Source organism: Phascolarctos cinereus, unplaced genomic scaffold (assembly GCF_003287225.1).
Source record: "Phascolarctos cinereus isolate Bilbo 61053 unplaced genomic scaffold, phaCin_HiC Scaffold_2;HRSCAF=192, whole genome shotgun sequence".
Taxonomy (NCBI): domain Eukaryota; kingdom Metazoa; phylum Chordata; class Mammalia; order Diprotodontia; family Phascolarctidae; genus Phascolarctos; species Phascolarctos cinereus.
The window spans coordinates 273,178,625-273,200,158 of NW_027555625.1; the positions used below are offsets into that span (position 1 = coordinate 273,178,625).

General features: G+C 43.1%; 1 protein-coding gene across 1 annotated transcript in view; it reads right to left on the reverse strand.

Moving 5' to 3' along the window:
- Nucleotides 1–21,534, reverse strand: part of CPNE2 (copine 2) — a 93,621-nt gene that overhangs the window by 31,281 nt on the left and 40,806 nt on the right. Inside the window, exons 5-11 of the mRNA XM_020965691.2 lie at nucleotides 11,520–11,591; nucleotides 10,943–11,026; nucleotides 10,254–10,343; nucleotides 9,257–9,355; nucleotides 8,382–8,468; nucleotides 3,472–3,531; nucleotides 294–427 (exon numbers count right to left, since the gene is read on the reverse strand). Of these exons, the coding sequence (XP_020821350.1) occupies nucleotides 294–427; nucleotides 3,472–3,531; nucleotides 8,382–8,468; nucleotides 9,257–9,355; nucleotides 10,254–10,343; nucleotides 10,943–11,026; nucleotides 11,520–11,591 (626 nt within the window). The remainder of the gene's footprint in view (nucleotides 1–293; nucleotides 428–3,471; nucleotides 3,532–8,381; nucleotides 8,469–9,256; nucleotides 9,356–10,253; nucleotides 10,344–10,942; nucleotides 11,027–11,519; nucleotides 11,592–21,534) is intronic.

Sequence of the window (21,534 nt, forward strand, 5' to 3'; positions counted from 1 at the left end):
TAATCATCCCTTCCTCATTTTATAAAGGAAAGGACTTGAGAGAAAAAGGGGTAAGTGACTTGACCAAGGTCCCATAGTTATAGTGATCCTTAGCAGAGCCAGAACTTGAACACAGGTCCCTAACATCCAGGCTCATCTCAATATGGCACAGTGCCAATCACTAAAACAGTAAACGTTTTTTGCTAAGCACCAGCCTCATACTCAGTATCTTAGATACAAAGAAAGGAGGTGCCTCGATAGGACATACCCATCCTGTGGGTCAGGCAAATGTGGGGTGAAGGGATCTAACTCACGTGTCATAATCCTGAATGATCTGTCCAACAGCCCAGATGGCTGACAGGTACTCATTGGTGCCCATGGGGTTGATGTAGTGCAAAGAGGACGGATCTCGGGGGTTCCCATTGGAGGCTGTGAAGTCTATCCCAACCTGGAGGGAAAAATAAGGAGAAAGAGCTGGTGATGAGACACACGGCCTCAAGGATACCTCTGCCACCATCCTTGAGGTCTCCTCTGAGTCCTTCTTCTCTCAACCCAATCAACACCTTTTAGCCCAGAGAAGAAAAGAAACTTCCATTCAAACCCCTCACCTCAGATTGATCATTACTATGATTTCAACAAACATAATTTCTTTCCCCTATTAGAATGTAAGTAAACCCCTTGAAAATGTTTTAATCAGGTTATTCCCCACCCAAATTCCTCAGCTTTAGTATTCAAGGCTCTGTGTAATCTGATCCTGGGCCTTCCTTCCTAGCCTTTTCTCCCACTGTCCCCCTTCATATCTATTCCAATCATACTTGTCTCCCCATTGTCCCTCCAATACACCTTCAACATTTCCCAAATTGTCATTTTTGCTCAAGGGACTGTTCCCGTATCTGGAATGTCCTTCCCCTCTCCCCCTACAATTATCAATGTCCTTTGTACTTTCTAAGGCTCAGCACAAGTCCTAAATGTTCCACGGAACCTTCCCTGCCCACCCCTGCCCATAGCAATGATTCCCTCCTCTGAATTCTTTCCTATATCCCTTAGAATCTGTGTCCTTTATTGGACATTTGGCACATCCTACCTGGTATTATTAACTAATCGTGCCTTGTATATTTCTTAACAACTGAACTATAACCCTTTTGAAACCAAGGACTATATTTCATATCGCTTTGTATCCTTCCCAGTGTCTGGCACAGTGCTAGGCACATGGTTTTAACTTGTCAGCTGCTTGCTGATTTAATGTCCAGCACAGTAGCACATTGGCCCAAGAGTCAGGAGAACTAGAGTCTAGTGTTAGCTCTGCCAGTGAATTTGCTATGTTAATTTGGACAAGTCATTTCCTATTGCTGAACTTCAATTTCTCCATGATAAAATGAGAACACTACACTAGATTACTTCCCTCCGTCCACATTCTGGAATCTGGGGGTTGTTAGGGTATGCTTTTCTCTGTCAAAATCAGAGGCAGGCCACCCAGGACGTGGCGCTGTGACAGAAGGATCACAGGGTCATAGAACAGGAAGGGACCTTGCAGGGGTTTGAGGATGACATTAATGGACTCTCCCTGCCCTGAATTCAAGACAATGCCCAAGCCATGAGGCCAAGCTGCCAGGAAGACTCGGAAGACAAATTTTGTTTTCCACCAAATAAAAGTGGGTCAGTCTCCCCAAGGGAAAGGGTGAGACAGGGAAGTGGTCCAAAAGATGCTTACTAAGAGAGTATCTAAATGCGCCAGGGTAGGGGTGGAAGTAGCCAGTTCTAATTCGTTCAAAAATGATCTGTTCATTACTAAGCCTGTGCTAGGCACTGCAGAGGGGTGGGGAATACAAGCAGGTATATGAGACAGTCCCTACCCTGGAAGGAGCTCATCGTCTAGTTGTAGGGAATAAGATGGACACATGTAAGATACAGCAGTGTCTGGCCTCCTCCCTTCTTAGCCCAGAGCTCCAGCTTACCTTCAGTCTCTAAAGACCATCAAGCCAATCTACCACATTCTCCCTCCTTCCCAGGGGCCTCTACCCAAAGCAGCCCCTCTACCCTGAGGCCTCTTTACACAGCACTTAAAGAGAATACAATAAAAAAAACCCTCCCGCACTTCATTGCAGTTTCCATGGCAACTCTCCCCTTTTTTTTCTCTCTCTCTCTCCCCTTTTCCCTCATTACAAGACAACAAAATAGGGACTGAAATGCTGTGGCATCCTTTCCTCTCTCTAGCTTGTCTCCCCTGGTGCTGGGGTGGTGGGGAAGGGAGCTCTAGGGAATATTAAAGGGGTAGAGAATAAGACATACAGACACAGGCAATGCTTTGATGTATTTGGTTTCATTAATACTAATATGTGACCAAGGCTTCTATTTGGGTGGTTGACTTAGTAAAGAACAAGAGAGATAGCAAAAAAAAAAAAGAGAGAAAGAGAAAATAGCATCAATAAAAAATGAAAAAAAACCCCAACACAATAGAAAACAAAGTTTAAAGAGAGCATAAAATAAGGCAGTGTTGTTACTACTGTGTTCAGTTTAAAGTAGACCTAAAGGGGAAAAAAACCTACTAACTAGACATAATGAAATTCAATTTCAATACAATCCTCCTTGTATGCTGAAATATTCCTACTTGTGGATAATTGTTATGTTCAAAATTTTTTTTGGCTTTTTTTTTTTTTGTTGAGGCAATTGGGATTAAGTGACTTGCTCAGGATCACACAGCAAGTAAGTGTCAGATTTGAGGCCAGATTTGAACTCGGGTTCTCCTGACTTCAAGGCCAGAGATCTATCCACTGTGCTACCTAGCTGCCCCCAAAAAAAGATTTTTAAAAAAGAAAATGAAAGGGATAGAGGCACTTGGTCGTATAAAAAGGGTGCTTGGATGGGAAGTTTCCTAAGGATACCTGGGGACTCTCCCACATACTCCATTCTTAGGACCTGATGGGACTGCAAAGTAAGATTCTGGAAGGGGCCTTGGAAGGTGAATCTGGTAGAGATAATCACTGGAAGACTTACAGACCAGTTGGCCAGGCCATGACATCATCTAGTCAAGCTCTGCCCTCCAACTCCCTTCCCTCCCAACAAAGTCTACACTCAAACCAGGGGCCAGCCTTGATCAAGTTTTCCTACCACCACTATGGGCCTTGGAAGTGATGATTTAAAGGAACAACTCTGGCATCCAATTCCCAACTTCAAGATTCCTTCAGCCTAACCAAGTTCCTTCCACCTAACAAATTCAGGTCTATGAGAAACCAACTCTCTATCTCTATTCTACATTTCCTAACTGGGGTAGGACCTCAGACCTAACTCGACCACAATAAATTTGGATCTTCTTTGCTTGACAATATTCTAAATTTCGTGGACCCTGTTGTCACTTGTCAGGCAGGTGTTCCTGATGTCTATTCCAAATTCCTACTACTTTGGTCCATTTTGTCTGTGTAGGATCTTAGAAGAAAGAGTCACTTTGCTTAACTGGGCCCTGGGAAGAGTAGAAGAATAATCAGAAATTCTTACAGTAAACATAAGCTGGCATCCTCCGAGGATATAGTCTAGGAAAGAATAGTCCCGGGTTATCTGAAAGAAGAAAGTCCAAGAGTTAGTACACTAAAGCCCCCAAGCATCCCAAATTCCCAGTCTTTCAATCTATTCAGTTCCCATGATTCATTCCTTCACTCCATCTCAGCTACACAAATATGGTCATGCAAACCCCTGATCTTGCTACCACAAGTGTTTGATTTCCAAGTTCACAAGCTCCAAAATTTTTATCTGATCATAAACTTTTATCATCCCATCTTTTCCTCTACCTTAGAACCTCAATTCCCTTCTTTGTATTTACAATGACCTCCCATCCCTCCAGCCCTCATTTCTTTCCCAGGCCATCACCCCACACCAGTTGTATTCCTTTCCTTTTCCTATCTTGATGCCTCGGTGAAGCAATTTGACTCTACACTATCCTCTAAATTCCAATGCCTTGCTCCCTTGTCCTATACCGATGGCATCACTGATGATGCCTTGCCAAATCTCAGTCTTGGATTACTCACACAATCTGCTGCCTTCCCTCCTATTCACAGACTACTGAAAGAAGCTGGAGAAAACCACCAAACTATAATGAGTGAGTCCACTACAAACTTTTGTTACATAATCTCAATGGGACCCTCATTGTAGAAGGGCAATCCTTTTATGCTTTCCTAATCAACTCAGCTTCTCATTCAACACAGTAGCTATGCAAACCTTTTCCTCCCTCTTCAAGTCTCCTGGTACCAGCGGCACCCACCCTCTCAGCTGATTCCCAGACCTATTTAACCACCTTCAATTTCACATTATCAAATGCCCCTTGTACATCTCAAAATGGATGTCCCATAGGCATCTCAAATTCAACATGTCCAAAACAGAACTCATTATCTTTCCACCACTCCTAAGACCCTTTTAAACTTCCCTATTACTCTTAAGGGCACCAGCATCCTCCCAGGTACCCAATCTAATAACCTGGGGCGGGAGGGGGGAGTCCATCCTTGAATCCTCATTCTCACTCTCCATAGCCAAACTATTGCCAAGTCCAGTCAGTTCTACCTTCCCAATATCCCATAAATGCCCTCTTCTCTTCTCTGACAATGCTACTCCTCTGGTGTAGGACCTTACTACCTCACAACTAGATTAGTGCAATGGTTTGGTTGGTTGGTCTCCATGCGTTCAGTCTCTTCCCAAGCCAATTAATCCTCTATTCGGCTGCCAAAGTGATTTTCCTAAAGCGTTGATCAGATTATGTCTCCCCTTCCCCCGTCTCAATAAACTGCAGTAGCTCCCTGTTACCTTCAAGATCAAATATAAAACCTTCTGTTTGGCATCTAAAGCCCTTAACAACTCCCCTTCCCATACTTTACCATCTGCCATCTGTTTTCTTGTTGTTCTTCACACATGGCACTTCATCTCCCAACTTGTACCTTTTCAATGGCTGTCTCCCATGCCTGGAATGCCCTATTTCCTCACTTCCATCTACTGGCTTTTCTGGCTTTCTTTGAACTCAAATCCTGACCTGTGGCAGGAGGCCTTTTCAGGTCCTTCCACTCCATACTGCTAGTGCTTTTCACTCTCAAATTACCTTCTATTTACTCTGTATATATTTGGTGGGTGGCTATGTAAGGGAAACTGAGGAGGACAGATCCTCCCCAGCCCCCTGTGTAATTGTCTCATGACCTAACGGTGTTAACTGCCTCATGACCTGACATGGAGTCATCAAAGCGTGGCCCGGATCAAGAAGACTGGAACATTAAGTAACAACTAAACAATGTTACCTGGGAAAACAATCTATCTCAAGGAACATTTTTCTTGAGAAAAGAGTGTAATTGTCCAAGGAATTGATCACTCCTTGGACAACTACACAACAAACAGGTAGTTGGAGATCTGATCAAGCTCCAACCATTGTTAGAATGTGTACGTACCCTGGATCTGAATACTCACCAAGGAGACATACACAAAACAAAATATCAAGATTGTTTTCCCCTGGTTTACATGGATATAAAAAGTGTCATTGGAAAGGGAGATTTTGGAGACTTTGATTGCAGAGATAGGGACACCGACTCCCTGCCGGAAGTGGATCATGTGCACAGCTTTCGTTGTGTCCCGGGGTAGGACGTTCCCTGTTGCCTCCCTGACCAGACCTTTTGTCTGTCCTCCACTGTCCCCAGTCTATTAGGTATCTGAGCTTGCCTGGTCAGTGAGTGTGTATCCTTTCTTTTCTTATTCCTACTTTCCTTTATGTTGATTATTACTTATTGCATTGAATGTTATTCTTACCTTTATTGCTTGTGTGGTTTTTAATCATTATTAATCATTGTAAATAAATGTGATCATTTGTTAAGTTTATCCTGAGTACATGTCATTGTATCTTCAGATCCGAACCTAAATTGAATATGCGCAGTATGTAATCCTGTCGATTACAGGCTAGAGTGCTAAGCCTAAAATCAGGAAGAGTCATCTTCCTGAGTTCAAATCTGGCCTCAGACACTTACTAGTTATATGCCCTTGGATAAGTCACTTAATCCTGTTTACCTCAGTTTCCTCATCTGTAAAATGAGCTGGAGAAGGAGATGGCAAACCACTCCAGTATCTTTGCCTAGAAAACCCCAAATGGGGCCAGAAAGAGTTGGACACAACTGACTGAACATATATTTTGCATGTACATGATTGTTTCTATGTTGTCTTCTCTTGAGGGCGGTGGCCATATGTTGTATACTCTTTATATCCTCTTGTATCCTGCTATGTCATGTGAGTACCTATGGCATTTTTGCCTTATTTTTAAGGAAATGGTTACACTTAAGAACTAAAAATATCATTACTATGAGTTTTGTATCCTTTTGTTCCCTCTAACTTTTATCCACCAGTCCTTAGCACAGTACATGGTACATAGTAAGTGCCTTATAACTGCTTGTTGACTGGCTCAATGTCCTTCATTCTAGGTCTACTACTTAACTCTGTTATATATTTAGGGGATGGTCATGAATAAGGTACTCAGTCTCAAAATCTTTAAGATGGGGGTGGCAGTTCCTACTTTACCTATTGACCATCAATGGCACTAGGAGAATAAAATGATTTCCAAGTGCTATCATTTTAACATCTTGCCCTTTTATAGGGAAGTTTGTACTGAGTTAAGTTTGCTTAGAGTTCCAAGAGAAACAGTGACTCTGCCTCAGAGTTCTGAGACAGTGGTTGCTAATTTTGAATGTGACAAGCTGTAGTACATTGGAATGATATGGACATAAGAACTGTTTTATGTTTATGGGACAAATGTGATTTATCTGGGTACAGAAAGAAGAATTTGGTTACTGACCATAAACAAATATGACATCATTAGCACAGGGGACTAGAGTCTGAACTCAGAAAAGGAAGAGAAAGGGATGCTAAGGGGAAGAAAAGGAAAGAAAGAGGGAAAAAGAGGAAAAGAGAAGAGAGGAGAGAGGAGAGAAGATAGATTTTAGAGCTGCTTCAGCTAAGCATGAAGCTGGAAGTGATAAATACTCAGTTGCTATTGAGGAGTAAGTCTAGCTCAGCAGAGGAACAATTTGGAAGTAGAGAATCAGAAGTCACTCAGCATCAATTCAGTTTAGCAATAGAAGCATCCCTTCAACACAGAAGCTGTGTTTAACAAGGAATCTTTATGGGTAGCTCCTGAGATGGAATAAGAGCCCCAAAGTGTCTAGTTCCATTGTTGTGACTTATCCAGAGCAAATGGGTTTTCCTCATTCATATGATTTGCCAGATTTCTGTGTATGCCTATTCTACTTTAGAGATAGTGAGTCCATTAGTGGGAGAGTGATTATGCGTAGCTTGTGATGAATTGTATTATTTATTTGCTATATCTTGTGAGTACCTATGGTATTTTTGCTTTATTTTTAAGAACTAAAAATATCATTACTGTGAGTTTTGTGTAAACAGAAGCACATCAGTGGAAGGTCAAGAGCTAAAGTGGTTAAGCGGAGAGAGTGTACTCCCCCAAAAGAGCGTTACCCCTAGAACCCTGAGAGAGTTTGAGTATAACTAAATGGTGGTGGTCCTTCTCTGGGAAACTAGATCTACCCGTGAGAACAGGTTGGAATAAATGAGCCAACCAAGGGAGTAAATCTCCTAGTACAATATAAAGTGCTATGTAGTGATTGGTCACCCCATGTACCCATTACATAAATAAAATCTCACTATAATAAGTTCTATTATAGCCTAAATCCCTAGGTAACAAAGGTTCTTTAAGACCCATCTAATGGTCCATTTATGTCAAGGAAATATTAGAAACATCAAAATTGGGAGACGTGAGTCCAGGCTTTCCCAATGCCTTACAGACACTGGGCATATTTCTTTCCCTCTCTGAGATTCAGTTTCCCTACCTGTAAAGTAGGGCTAATAATTCATCTCACTTGCACTGCAATCTGTTTTGAGGATGAAAAAAAAAAGGCCACAAAATGTGATAATGTTTCAGAAAATTAAGAAGTACTCAATGAATGCAGAGTTAGTGATGCTTCTTCCTTGCATTGCATCACTGCCTCCAGTGAGGGAGTAGGCAGACTCTAGTTCTCAAGAGCCATCTCTAGCATGGTCATGATTCTCAGCCAGCATCCTCTGCTATTCGCTTTGGACAGGCAATGCCTACTTGATGGCTACACCTCATAAATCCCTGAACACTCAGTGATCCACAGCCTCCTCTAGCTGGCAGATCATTTAGTCCAGTCCCTGCTTCCACACTAGATCACGCTTGCCCTTCTATCCCCTAGAAAGATGGGTGGTCCACCCATGATCCTACCCTTCTATCCCCCAGAAAGACAGGTCCTAGAACTAGCCATAGAACTAGATTCTTTGGCTACCTGATCCCATAACAGAACCAAAATATTCTGTTCTTACCCCACTCCCCCCAGATACCCAGGCACCCATCCCCTTACCTTACAAGAGCGGATAATGATGATGCCTGAGTTCTTATAATTCTTCTTCTTCTTTTGTTTTTTAGGGTTGATACATTCTACCTCTACCTGGGAACGAAGCAAAGGAAAAAGGGTAAATAAAGGATTAACCCCATCTAGAGCTTCAGCCTCAACAAGTGGGAAAGTTGGCCTCCATGATTTCTCTCCACACCAGATCCCCAACTGAACTTTTAACTAGCTGCTCCTAAAAAAAAAATCACCCAGCCTTCTAAAAATAGACAGCCCCATATCACATTTATTTCCCAGACTGTGTCTTTGCTCTCATGCCATTTCCTTAACCTAAAATGCCTTCTCCCTCCTTACCTAAAGCCCTCTCATCTACACACCTACAATATGTTATAAGCTGACATTGGCCAAAAGCCTCTAGGACTCAGGTTTTTGGTCCAGGTAACTCATTCTGCATACTGCCCAATGATGAAGATACTTTAAGTGTCCTTGTTCATTGGCAAATGCAGATGTCTCTCCCCATGAATCTAATCACTAACCCTTGGGAATGGTTTGTGTATGTGTGTTTATTCAAGGATTGGAGTGTGTCCCTCCCTTTTCTGAGCTTGCTAGAGCTCCTCCCAAAACACTAGGTCATTGAGGTTTGTGTCTGGCTGGGATGGGGTGAAGTTGTTTTGCTCTCTTTCCACCAAGAAAGGGCTCACAGGTAATGGCAGAACACCCTATTCCTATATGCTCCACAAGTTTGTTGATGACTGTGCTGATAGTACAGGGCATCTTCTCAGCCTCCTGAGAAATAAGTCCCACTGCTTTCTGAGGGAGCCTTCCCTCCCATCTAAATAATGTAAAACTGCTGTCTCACATGCTCAAGTCCCTTTACCCCATCTCACCGGAACACCCTCTCGGGCCTCACACATCTTCACCACCGACGTCTGGAACTCACCGATGAAGTCATGGCCACCATCATTATCGTAGTCATAGCACATGACCTGAGAGATCAGAGTGGGTAAAGTCAGTCCAGAGAAGTCTCCTCCAGGCTCTCTCTCAGAAATATTGTCGGTTCTCTATCCTAATCCTGTGGCAGTTATCCCACCAACTCATATATTCTATGAATTCTTCTTGGAAGTCTAAGATCACTCCAAAGGCTTTAATGTCTTCCACTGTCCCCAACCTACCTGTCCATCCTGCCTCCCCTGTATCATTTAAGCAGCTCCTAACCCTCCTGTCTCTTCCAAGAAGCATTCTAAGACTGATTAAAAGGAAGAGAATTTTACAGATGAGGAAACAAAGAGGTGAACAGATAGTAGTAGCAGAGCTAGGATGAGAATCCAACTCTCCTGATCTCAAGTCTGGTGCCTTTGGTTATACCAGTGTTTTTCTAACCACTGGTCCATAGACCATCACCTGTTTACAACAATTTTTTTTTTACCAGTTCACAAATTGTTGATACCCAATCATGGATACACTTAAAATGGATACACTTTCAAAAAGGACGCCTCTTCCTTCTCCGTTGTCCTGCTCTTCCCACCTCCCAGACTCTTGTCCCCATCCCCTGAGTCTGAGAGCCCTTTCATCCTGGATGGGACAGCTTTGGTAGAGAATTTAGAGATTTCCTGACAGTTTTCAGTAGAGGATGGGTTCAGAGAAGCCACCTACAGCACATTGCCCTCTGCCTTTGAACTCTTGAGCAGATTCGCTTAATAAAGTGCTCAGCCCATAGTCACCTACAGTTGAGAGGGTTTAAGAAAAGCTTAGAGGCTGATCATGGCTACTGAATTTTACCTTTGCTCTATGGCCTTCAGGACTCCTGGAGGGGAAAAAGAACCCAACTGGGCAGGCTATGGAAAAGACACAAGCCAGGCACTAAACAGAGACAGCTAAGCTTACCTGAAGAGGCTTCTCCAGGTCTCCATCACATAGCGACACCAAAGGCACAGTAAACGGTTTCCACACAGGATCCAGAGTGTACTTTATCACCTTTAGTAAGGAAGGAGAGAGCTCTGTCAACAATAATAACAATAACAATAGTAGCTGGCATTTATATAGTGCTTTAATGTTTGCAAAGTGTTTTACAAGAATTATTGCATTTGATCCTCACAACCTTATAAGCAAGGTACTATTATTATTCCCATTTTATGGACGAAGAAACTGAGGCAAACAGGAGGAGTTACATGACTTGCCCAGGCTCACAGCACTAATAAACGCCTAAGGCCATATTTGAACTCAGCTCTTGCTGACTCCAGGTCCAGAGCTCTATCCACTTTGACACCTAGCACCTACCATGTAATTATGAGTTGTCAATACTTGACATACTGGGCCTCAGCCCAGTCCTTAAACCTGAGTCCTGCTCAGGCAAGGCCAGGAGGAAGTTATCCTTCACTGCCTGGGTTGGTGACTCTAGTCTTGACTTGTTTCTTAGACTCACAGAGCTGCTGGGGATCTGGAAGATAATTTAGTTCATCCTCCTCATCTTACAGAAGTAGAAACGGAGGGCTTGACAGGAAACATAATTTGTTCCAGGTCACATGGTGAGTTAATGGTAAACAGATTCAATAGTCCATGCAGATGTCACTCACCTCTGTCCGATGAACAAGCATCCATTTGCCATCATCTCCTGGCTTATAAAACTCTAGAAATGGGTCTGATTTCCCAAAGAGGTCCTATAGGGAGAAAAGATATAGGTTACCAATAATTCCCATACCACAATTATCTGGATTTTCTGTTGCAGATGGACATAGAATGGAAATAGAACTGGAAACCCCAAGAAGGCATGGACTATCGCGCAGAAAATTATACTCCTTGGAAATTCCTTTCTCTCCAGAGGCAGCTAGAATGAGGTAACAATGACCAGGGTGATAGATGGCTGGATTTTCTTTGTCCAAGAGATGTTAAGACCATGAGGACAAAGAATGACAAGAATCTGGACTAGGGGTTAGATGGTTAAATTGTTCTTTTTTTGGTGAAAGTGGAGACTTTTCCTCAGGAAGAGAATCTAACCATGGCCTGAGCCCCTGGTCATTTCCCCAGACTACATTTCTTCTGGCCATAGGTCTAGACTGCTTAGGAAAAGAAATTCTAATTTTCAGGATCTGGGACAGGTGGTACATCCTCAGAGCCCACAAGAGCCTCCTCTCCCTACTGCCCCCCTCATACCTTCTTGTCCAGTTTCCTGCCTGCCATGCTCATCGTGATGACTCGGTTATCTGATAGCTCCTGGGCAGTGATCTGTGAGGCAGGTGAGAAGGAGAAGGGCACAATGAGGGTTGAATCCTGATCATCTTCTCCTGACCCAGGGCCATAGAAGGGAGAACTTTGGGGGAAGACTGGGACATTAGGCAGAAAGTTGAAGCCATGAACATAATGTCCTAAGAAAGAAAGGTAAAGCAAACCCAACTGGACCCAGCATGGGAAGAATGAATTAGAACAGAGAAGGGATGGGAAGAAAGAACCAAAGCCAGAGGCATATTTGTACAGAAAATTGACATTAAACATTGGAGAAAAAGTAGTCCCTAGATTTTCGGTTTTTTGAGACTTTGTCTCCCAATCTTGCGCAGACCATAAGTATGGTGATCGGTTAAGAAGCTTTGAGCTGTTCCTTTTCCAACTGGACTAGTTCACCCCTCCTCCTGTAGCCTCAAGACCTCCCTGATCCCAAGGGCTCACTCTATTAGGGCCATTCTTAGTGTGGACAACCCACTGGCTTTAGCTCAGACCTCTGGAACTCGTGATCCAAGAGCCTCAGTCTCCCAGTCGCATGGATTACAGGCATGCACCACCATGTCAGACAGTCCCTGGTATTTTAAACTCCAGATGTCAGTCACCTATGGTACCTATCCTGTTTAATAGGATGGGAAATTTTGCTCTCTAGCCCTAGAGAACATACCCAAATCCATCCTCCTCACATTTGTAGAATACTCATTGGAGAAAGCAGTGGGCTGCCTTTTTGTGGTAGCAAAAAAAAAGTAGATTCCCATCAACTGGGCAATGGCTAAACAAATAATGCTACATGAATGTAATGGAATTAACTGCACTGTAAGAAATGGTGAATATGGGAAGTCAGGATTCCGAGTTCAAATCCAACCTCAGACCAAACACTTGACACTTACTAGCTGTGTGACCCTGGGCAAGTCACTTAACCCCAATTTCCTTTAAAAAAAATTAAATATTAAAAAAAAGAAATGGTGAATGTGACTAATTCAAAAAAGCACAAGAGGATATATGAACTGATGTAAAATGAAGAACCATGAGAAACAATAAACAATGAATATAATAATGTAATTGGAAAGAAAGAAGAAAAACCGAATGTTCTCTAATTATAGTGAGCTTCATCTTAAAGAATAGATGAGAAAAAATCCTTTCCTTCTTTGGAAAGGTGAGATACTATGGGGTATGACACACTGCAGATGCTATACTATCAGACTGAGTTGGTACGTTGATTAGTTTGGGAGAACTGATTTTTCCTCCTTTTTTATTCCTTTTTTTTTTTAAACAAAGGATGATTCTCTGAGTGGGAGAAGATACATATTTAGAAATCAAGGTAATATAAAAACAAAAGATAAAAATAAAAGTTAAAATCAAAAAACAACAACAAAAAAGCATCATGCTCTAATGGAAAGAGGCCTAGGTGTGGAATCAGGACACCTGTTCTCAGCTCTGACATTTACTAGGTTTTTGACTGAGCAAATCACTTCCTCACTCTGACTGTTTCCTATCTGTAAAATGGATACAGTAATACTTTCAACACACCTAAAGAATAAGTTTTGTAAGGACAGAATTTTGTAAGCCTCAAAACAGTACAATTGTGAGCAATTAACTATTTTCATTATTTGCATTGGTCCCTGAGAAGATTATGACACAGTCCCTACTCTCAGGGAGCTTCCAGTCTAGTTTGACACAAAGATAACTAATAATATCAGGCTGTATGAGCCAAGTGCCAAAGCAAAGAGAGGCATACAGAGAGTAAAGGTTGTGGGACTTCAGGATAAAGAGATCACTAGCTAAGACCACCTAGATCTAGCGATCTAAAGTGGTGGTAGATATATCAGACTACTTGCCTTCTCAGTGAGGGAGAGGGGAAGAAGAGAGGGAGAGAACTTGGAACTCAAAATTTTAAAAAAATCCAAATGTTAAAAATTATTTTTACATATAATGGGGGGGGAATAAAATATTGAAAAAAAAAGTAATGGTAGAATGTTTCATGGAAGAGCTGGGTCTTGAGCTGAGCCTTGAGGGAAGGAGATTTATAGTATCAGAAAAGGGGGAGGGCAGGTATTTATCTCACTGGATCATTGTAAGGAGAGTGCTTCATAAATATTAAGGCCACAAAATCAACTAACAGTAACTTTCTACTAGATCTAACCAGGCAGCAATGAATGGGAAAGATAGTCTGAAATTCAGTAGACGAATGTTTTCAAGAAAAATTCCAATGCACAGGCTCCTTAGCTTGGCCTTTAAGTCCCTTCACAACATGGTGGGGGGCAACCTTTCAGGTCTTTTAACCACTTCCTTTTGTGCATTTACTGTTTACTCTATTTATTCATCACAAACTTTTTCATTCCTGCTTGTTTCTGCAGCAATCCCTGCCTCACCCTCTCAGCTAAGAAACACCTCACATTTCACACAAAAAATCTCACCAAAAACTCCTTTTTCCTCTCTCCTCCATCTCATATCTTCCTGTGGCCCTTCTCCCTCTCAAGGCATATTCCTCTATATGTACCTTTGATCCCATCTCCTCTGGTCTTTTCTAGCCCCCACGATCACCTCTACTCTCTCTCTAACCTTCACACTCTCCCAGTTACTGACTCCCTCCCTGAAGTCTATAAACCCTCCCCGTGCCTCTTAGATCTTTATATCAAAAACCAAAACCAAAACCTTTACTTGATCCAACCATCCTCTCAAGCTAACATCCTTTATCTCTCCTCCTCTTCTCAGCTAAACTTCTTGAGAAAGCCATCTACACCAGGTGCCTCCACTTCTCCTCCTCTTGCTTTTAAACCCTCTACAGTCTGGCTTCTGACATTACTCAGCTGAAACTGCTCTCTCCAAATAATCTAAAATAATAATGAAAAAACAATGATCTCTTAATTGCCAAACATAATGGTCATTTTTTAAATATTCCTTCTTCTCGACCTCTGCAGCCTCTGGCACTGTCAGTCACCTCCTCTTGAATACGTTCTCTTCTGCAGGTTTTTGTGACACTTCCTTCTCTTGGTTCTCCTATCTGTATGATCCCTACTGGGTTTCCTTTGCAGGATCTTTATCAAGAAACCCTAAGGGCCTTCCCCTTCCAGATTGATTTTTTTTTTGAGTAGGTGAAAGAGGCCATCTTTTGCCTCATTTCTTACCTAGCCTTAATTACTGAATGGGTGTTGGATCAGACAAACTGAGATCTGGGAAAGACCCTGGCTTCAAAAGGCCAAGACCTCCCCCTGCACTGGGGGCCATTTCCAGTGGTCCTGACCTATGTCTTGCCACTGGACCCAGATGCTTCTGGAGGACAGAGTGAAGCTGATGACTTTGTACAACCCTCCCTCACTTAAATCCATTCAGTTGCACGTCAAGACATCATCTTCCTGTGTCCCCCACGGCTCTGTCCTGGGTTCCCTTCTTTCTCTTACTTGGTGATCTCATCAGCTCCCATGGGTTCAATTTTCATCTCTAGATGATTCTCAGGACTATATATCCAGCATTAATATCTCTCCTGACTTTCAGTCCCACATCACCCACTGCCTTTTTAGAGATGTCAAACTCCACATGTTCAAAATAGAGCTCATTTTCTTTCCCCCCCAAAACTCCCTTATTCCTGACTTTCCCATTACTCTCAAAGGCACCACAATCCTCCTAGTCATTCAGGCTTACAACCCAAGTGTCATTCCTGAGTTCTCACTCTGATTCACCCCACATATCCATTCACTTTATCATAACATCTCTCTCTCTCTCTCTCTCTCTCTCTCTCTCTCTCTCTCTGGCAATTGGGGTTAAGTGACCTGCCCAGGGTCACACGACTAGTAAGTGTCAAGTGTTTGGTCTGAGGCCAGATTTGAACTTAGGTCCTCCTGACATCAGGGCCGGTGTTCTATCCACTGTGACACCTAGCTGCCCCTCCACAACATCTTTCTTATATGTACTCTTTTCTCCACTTGCACAGCCACCACCCTGATATAGGCCCTCATCACCTCTCAGTTGGACTATTACAAAAGCCTTTGACTTAGTTTCCCTGCCTTGTTTCACCCCAATCAAATCCATCCTCCACTCAGCAGCCCAAGTAATTTTCCTAATGTCACCCCCTCCCCATACTCTACTGGTTTAGTATTCCCTCCAAAATAAAACATAAAAGCCCTTTTTTAGCATAGAAGTCCTTCCCAATCTGGTCCCTTCCTACTTTTCTAGTGTTCGTACATTTTACTCCCCTCTACGCACTCTGATCCAGCTACAGTGGCCTCCTGGCTGTTCCTCAACACAGGACACGCCCATCTTTTGATCTGTGCATTTACACTGCTCTTCCCTACACCTGGAATGCTCTCTCCCTTCATCTCCACCTCCTTCCTCTCCTGACTTCCTTCAAGACTCAACTCATATCCCACTTAATACAGGAAGCCTTTTCTAGTCTTCCTCCCCATCCTGTATCCTAAGTGCTACAACCTTCCCTCTGAGATATTTGTTACTGTTCAGTCATGTCCAGCTCTTCATGACCCCATTTGGGGTTTTCTTGGCAAAGATACTAGAGTGGTTTGCCATTTTCTTCTCTAGCTCATTTTACAGGTAGGGAAACCCGAGACAACCAGGGGAAGGGACTTGCCTAGGGTCACACAGATGATAGGTGTGTGAGAGTAGATTTTAACACATAAAGATGAGTCTTCCTGATTCCAATTCCAAGTTCAGCGTTCTATCCACTGTGCCACTTAGCTGCCCCTAAGATTCTTCTGATTACTTTCCATTTATATGTACACAGAGAGAGAGAGAGAGAGAGAGAGAGAGAGAGAGAGAGAGAGAGAGAGCGCGCTATCATTTATGCACATAGTTATTTGCATGTTTTCTCCCCCATTAGTCTGTGAGCTCCTTGGAAGACAAGCGCTATTTTTGCCCTTCTTTGTATCCCCAGCTCTTAGCAGAATGCCTGGCACATAGCAGGCACTTAATAAGTGCTTGGATGACGGACTGTTGCTAGGTTCCAAGCAAACTGAACCACTTGCTGTTTCTTGACCTTGTTCTGTTCTCTCCCACCTTTGTGCATTTGTGAAGTCCACCTACTTCTGCCTACTGAGACCTTTCTCTTTCTTAGGCTCAACCTCCTTCATAATCTCACAATACTATAATATCCTCTCCCACTTTAAATTTCCTAGGGTTCTTTTTCAAAAGGTCTTTGGCCTATTGCATTCCACCTTGTATCTTATTCCTTTGCATACATGGCATATTCCACTCAGTAAACTTCTTGAGGGAGGCACTGTATTAGTTTCATCTCTGTATTCCTAGAGCTTAGCCCAGGGCTTTATTTAATATCCATTTACTAAAATGAGCTTTCAGTCTCTCCTTCCCAAGATATCTAAAACAAAAAAAGCAAAGTATTCTATTTGCCTGCGACTTAGTTGCCATCCTGCCTCGGGAGCAGGGTGATGGATTTGATGGGCTATATTTAGTCTCATCACCCTCTGCTCTGGTGGAATGATACAAGCTTTCCCGGACAGATCCAAATATCCACTAGGACCAGAAATATAGGGATGGCTGTCAGATTTTCTCCTTCTCACCTCTGGCCAGAAACAATAACCAAAAGACAGAAATAGCTTCATTTCTTCTGCCTGGATGTGTTTTCCTGGGACGTGGGGGAAGAGCGGATGCTCTAAGAGCAGAGGGGCCCTCGTATGAAACAAATGGTTAAAACAGTATGCCACAGAGCAGTGTGTCTACAGGGCAATGAGGGACCACTGAGGAACCAATCAGAAGCAAAGATACAGCACGTTCACGTGGGCTGATGGCCTTCTTGCTATACCTCACTCATAACATTCCATTTCCCAACTCTTTTCCTTTGTACTAACTGTCCCCATGCCTGGAACACTCTCCCTCCTCACCTTACCTCTTGGCTTCTTTCAAGACTCAGCTCAAATTGCACCTTCAACAGAGGCCCTTTCCCTTCCTCTTCCCCATACCCTTTGAGATTACTTCCCATTTATATTGTATATATTTTCTATGTCCATAGCTATATGCATGTTTTCTCCAACATCAGAATATGAGATCCCTGAGGGCAGGGACTAGGTTTTGGTATCCTCAGCCAGGCACAGTGCCTGGCTTAATAAATGTTAGTTTACTGACTGACCGACAGATAGGAGGTCCTAGACCATGACGTGCGTCGGCTACCTGTCTACTACTTCTCTGGGGGATCTTTGGCAATGATTCAAAAAGTTTGGACATTTCCCAAGGGGATCACAAAGAAGTATAGTTAAAGGAATGTGGATAACTCTCGCCAGAGACTGGGCTTTGACCATGGATCTGGAGTGGGAAGAGATCTTAGAGATTATCTGGTTCAACTCTTTGGCTCAGAGAAGCTCAGTGACTTGCCCATGGTCACACAGCAAAAAGAGACAAAGCTAGGACTGCAATGAAGGTCCTGTGACAATAAATCCAACACTGTAGCTATGGAGCCGTGCTGCAGGACACTGGCAATGATGGTTTCTAAGCAGGGGAGAGGCAGGATGGAAAAGCTCCAGCGAGATGCTCACGTCTGATGGAGGGGACAGGGAGTGGAATGGACACAGCAGGGGCAACCATGCCCGGAGTAAGAGAGTTACTGCTGAATCCTGTTAGTCTCTATGGGCCAGAACATGTTCTGAATCACGTGAAGCATTGTGAGTCTTGTCCCTGGATAGGAAAGAAATAGCCCAGCCCTCTAGTAGCTTGGTATGCTTCATCTTGAGTCAGTCCCTCACTGTTCTTCAGTCTAGACCCTGTATGCACTGCAAGGAGGCAGAATGGGGGCCCCAAAAGGATCTTCTGGACAACGAGCTCCCAAGAAGGTAAGGGACCTCAAGGCTAAAGGTTCCAGCAATGGATTCTAAGTCACTTCTCATAAATCACATCATACCCACCCAACATTCTTACATCAAACCTTGGTCTGCAAGTCAGGAGACCTGAGTTCTAGTTCTCTTATTCACATGTCTGAATGTGTGTGTGACTCAGCTTTCCCATCTGTAAAATGCGGTCAAGTAACCCAATTTTTTTTTATTTGCTTTTGTGTCTCAGTTCACTCAGCTGTAAAATGAGAGTTATTGGACGAAATGCCTTTTAAAGTCCTTTCAACACTAAGTTTATGATCCTATAATTTTTCTTAAAAACATTTGTTCCTAAGTTGTTTTACAGCTAATTTCTTTTAACTGCAGAAAACATAGATAATGACGTTGACAGCACTCTCCCCCCAACCCCCTGCCACTCCGAGTGGGGTCATAGCAGCCCCTGTGACTTTTCTGTTCTCCCAGTTCCTTCCCAGAACGCTCATCAACCAGTCTCTATGACATCACAGCTAGTTGCTGTGGAGAGCATTAGGGAGTTGCAAAAGGAGGATTAAAACTTCAAATGAGGTCTGAGTATTGAGCTGGTTTTATCAAAGTGCCCCTGAAGTGAAACACAGAACCACAGAATCATTCATTTCCTGCTTCCTTCCCTCCCTCCCTCCCTCCCTGGCCCAGCAATCTGAAAATCAAAGGGCAGGCCTTCCAGGGAAGAAAGAAAGCCTTCCATTTCTTAGGCCACTGTGGGAAGCAAGCATTATGGGAATCTCCCAGTGTACCGCAGCCCTCATTAGGGCCTTCCTTTTCAACTTTTACCCCTCTCCTAGTCTTTTAACTGCCCAGGAAAGATACATTGGTATTCTAATGAAAGAACTGAATGGACAGGGCAAGAACTGACGATTTAGCCCTAGCTCTGCCACTAATTTACTGTGAACCCTGGGCAAGCCACTTTTCTTCTGTGGGACTAATTTTCTATCTCTAGAAAATAAGGGAGTTGGATTAGCCCCCTAAGGTCCCTTCCAGCTATGATAGCCTGTGGGTCCTATGATACTAAAGAATAAGCATGGTATGATGGTGGTGATGATGATGCCAAGTCCTGTGCTAGGTACTGGGAATATAAACACAAAGAATGATCAACGCTTACTTTCAAAGAATTTACATTCTAATGGATAATCTTTATTAATTAAAAGGACCCCTATTTCCCTTTTTTTTTTCCTGACCTGATCTCAGGTTAGAGAGCACCTCATCCCCACTAAATCATTTGGCTGAGTGGGCAGCTAGGTGGCGCAGTGGATAGAGCACTGGCCCTGAAGTCAGGAGGACCTGAGTTCAAATCTGGCCTCAGACCAAGCACTTGACACTTAACTAGCTGTGTGACCCTGGGCAAGTCACTTAACCCCAGTTGCCAAATAAATAAAAAAAATCATTTGGCTGAGACATAACTTGAACTTCTCTCATCTAGGATGTCTTCTCCAGGCCTTTCTACTGGTCAGGGGCTTCTAAGAAGCCCTTGCTTTGATTCCTGTATCACCCTAACAGTTAGGACTTTGTCTTCTATTCCCTTGTCTGTCGGATAGCAATTTCAAAGATAACCAAAGCTGACGGTCCGCCCACGCTGACAGAAGGGAGCAAAACCACAGTCGGCACAAACATCTGAGCAAACAAACAAAAAGCAGTGAGAAGTGGACGTCAGAGCAGGGCACCCAGGAGAACAGTGACCTTTGGAGCCCCTCATCAAGCCTTTATTTATTAAGTGCACAGTGATGTACCAGGCACTGGGCTAAGCACTAAGGACTCAAAGAGAAAAAAGTGAAACTGCCCTTGTCCTCAAACGAGCTTATATTCTATGAAGACAACATGCACACAAATAAGTATATATGAAATCTACACACAAAAAATGCAATTTAAATTGTGGGGGCACTAGTAGTGGAGGAGGGGAAGAGAAATCAGGGATGGCTTCATGTAGGAGGTGACCTTAAGCAGAGTTTTAAAAAACAACAACAACAACACGAAATTCTAAAAGGTACAGGTGCTTTCGGGATATGTTCCAGGCATAGAGGACAGCCAGTGCAAAGGGGGGAAAACTGGAGCTGGAAAACTGAGTGTGAACAACAGCAGTTGGGATGCATGGAAGGGAATAATGTATGATGAGGCTGGAGAGACAGGTTGATGCCTGATTGTGAAGGGCTCTAAAAGCTACACACTGGAGGTTTGATTTAATCCCTGAGGCAATATGGAATCACTGGGAATTGACTGAGTTTACTGAATGACATCATTCGCCCTTCATTTCAGGAAAATCCCTTTGGTAGCTGTGTGGGAGAGGAACTAGGGAGAGACTTGAGGTGGTGCCATAGTCCAAGCAAGGGCCAACGAGGGCTTGAACTAAGGTGATGGCCTTGCAGAGAGCAGGGAAAGTGTGCCAGAGAGATTGCAGAGGTAGAAATGACAAGATCTGACATAGAAGTGGATACACGTGGAGAGATTTCTATTTTCCAAAGCCCCTTCCCATCCCTTGTCCCACAATTGGATGGGCACAAGACACATACACAAGTAACTACAATGCAATGGGCACTAAGTATTCTTGGGGAAGGTGCAAGGTGCTATGGGGACATGCAGAGGAAGATGGGATGACGCTGGCGGGAGGAGGGGGACAGTCAGGCTAGAATAGGATCTGGAAGAAACCAGGGATGCCTTCATGAAAGAAGTGACATTAAAGCTGCATCTTGAAGGGATGAGTAGGATCTTCACCACTGAAGATGTGGGAGATAAAGAAGATGATAGATTTAGAGACAGGAGGGATTTCAAAGCCCATGAGATCCAACTCATTTTGCAGATGAGGAAACAGGTTTAAAGAGGTTAAGTCACTTTGCCCAGGGTCATTACACTAATAAGTGTCAGAGGTAGTGTTGAAACCCATGTCTTCCTGACTCCCAGATTAGCACTCTAGCTCTTAACCTGATTTTTGTTTTGTCTTGTTTTTGTATCTTGGACCGTTTGGCAGTCTGATGAAGTCTATGGACCCCTTCACAGAATGTTTTAAAAGAATAAAATTAAATATATAGGATTAAAAAGGAAAACAATTATACTGAAAAAATTACATTTTTAAAAAAATCTCAAATTCACAGATCACATGAAATCCATTCACAGACTTCTTGACAGTTCTATTAATC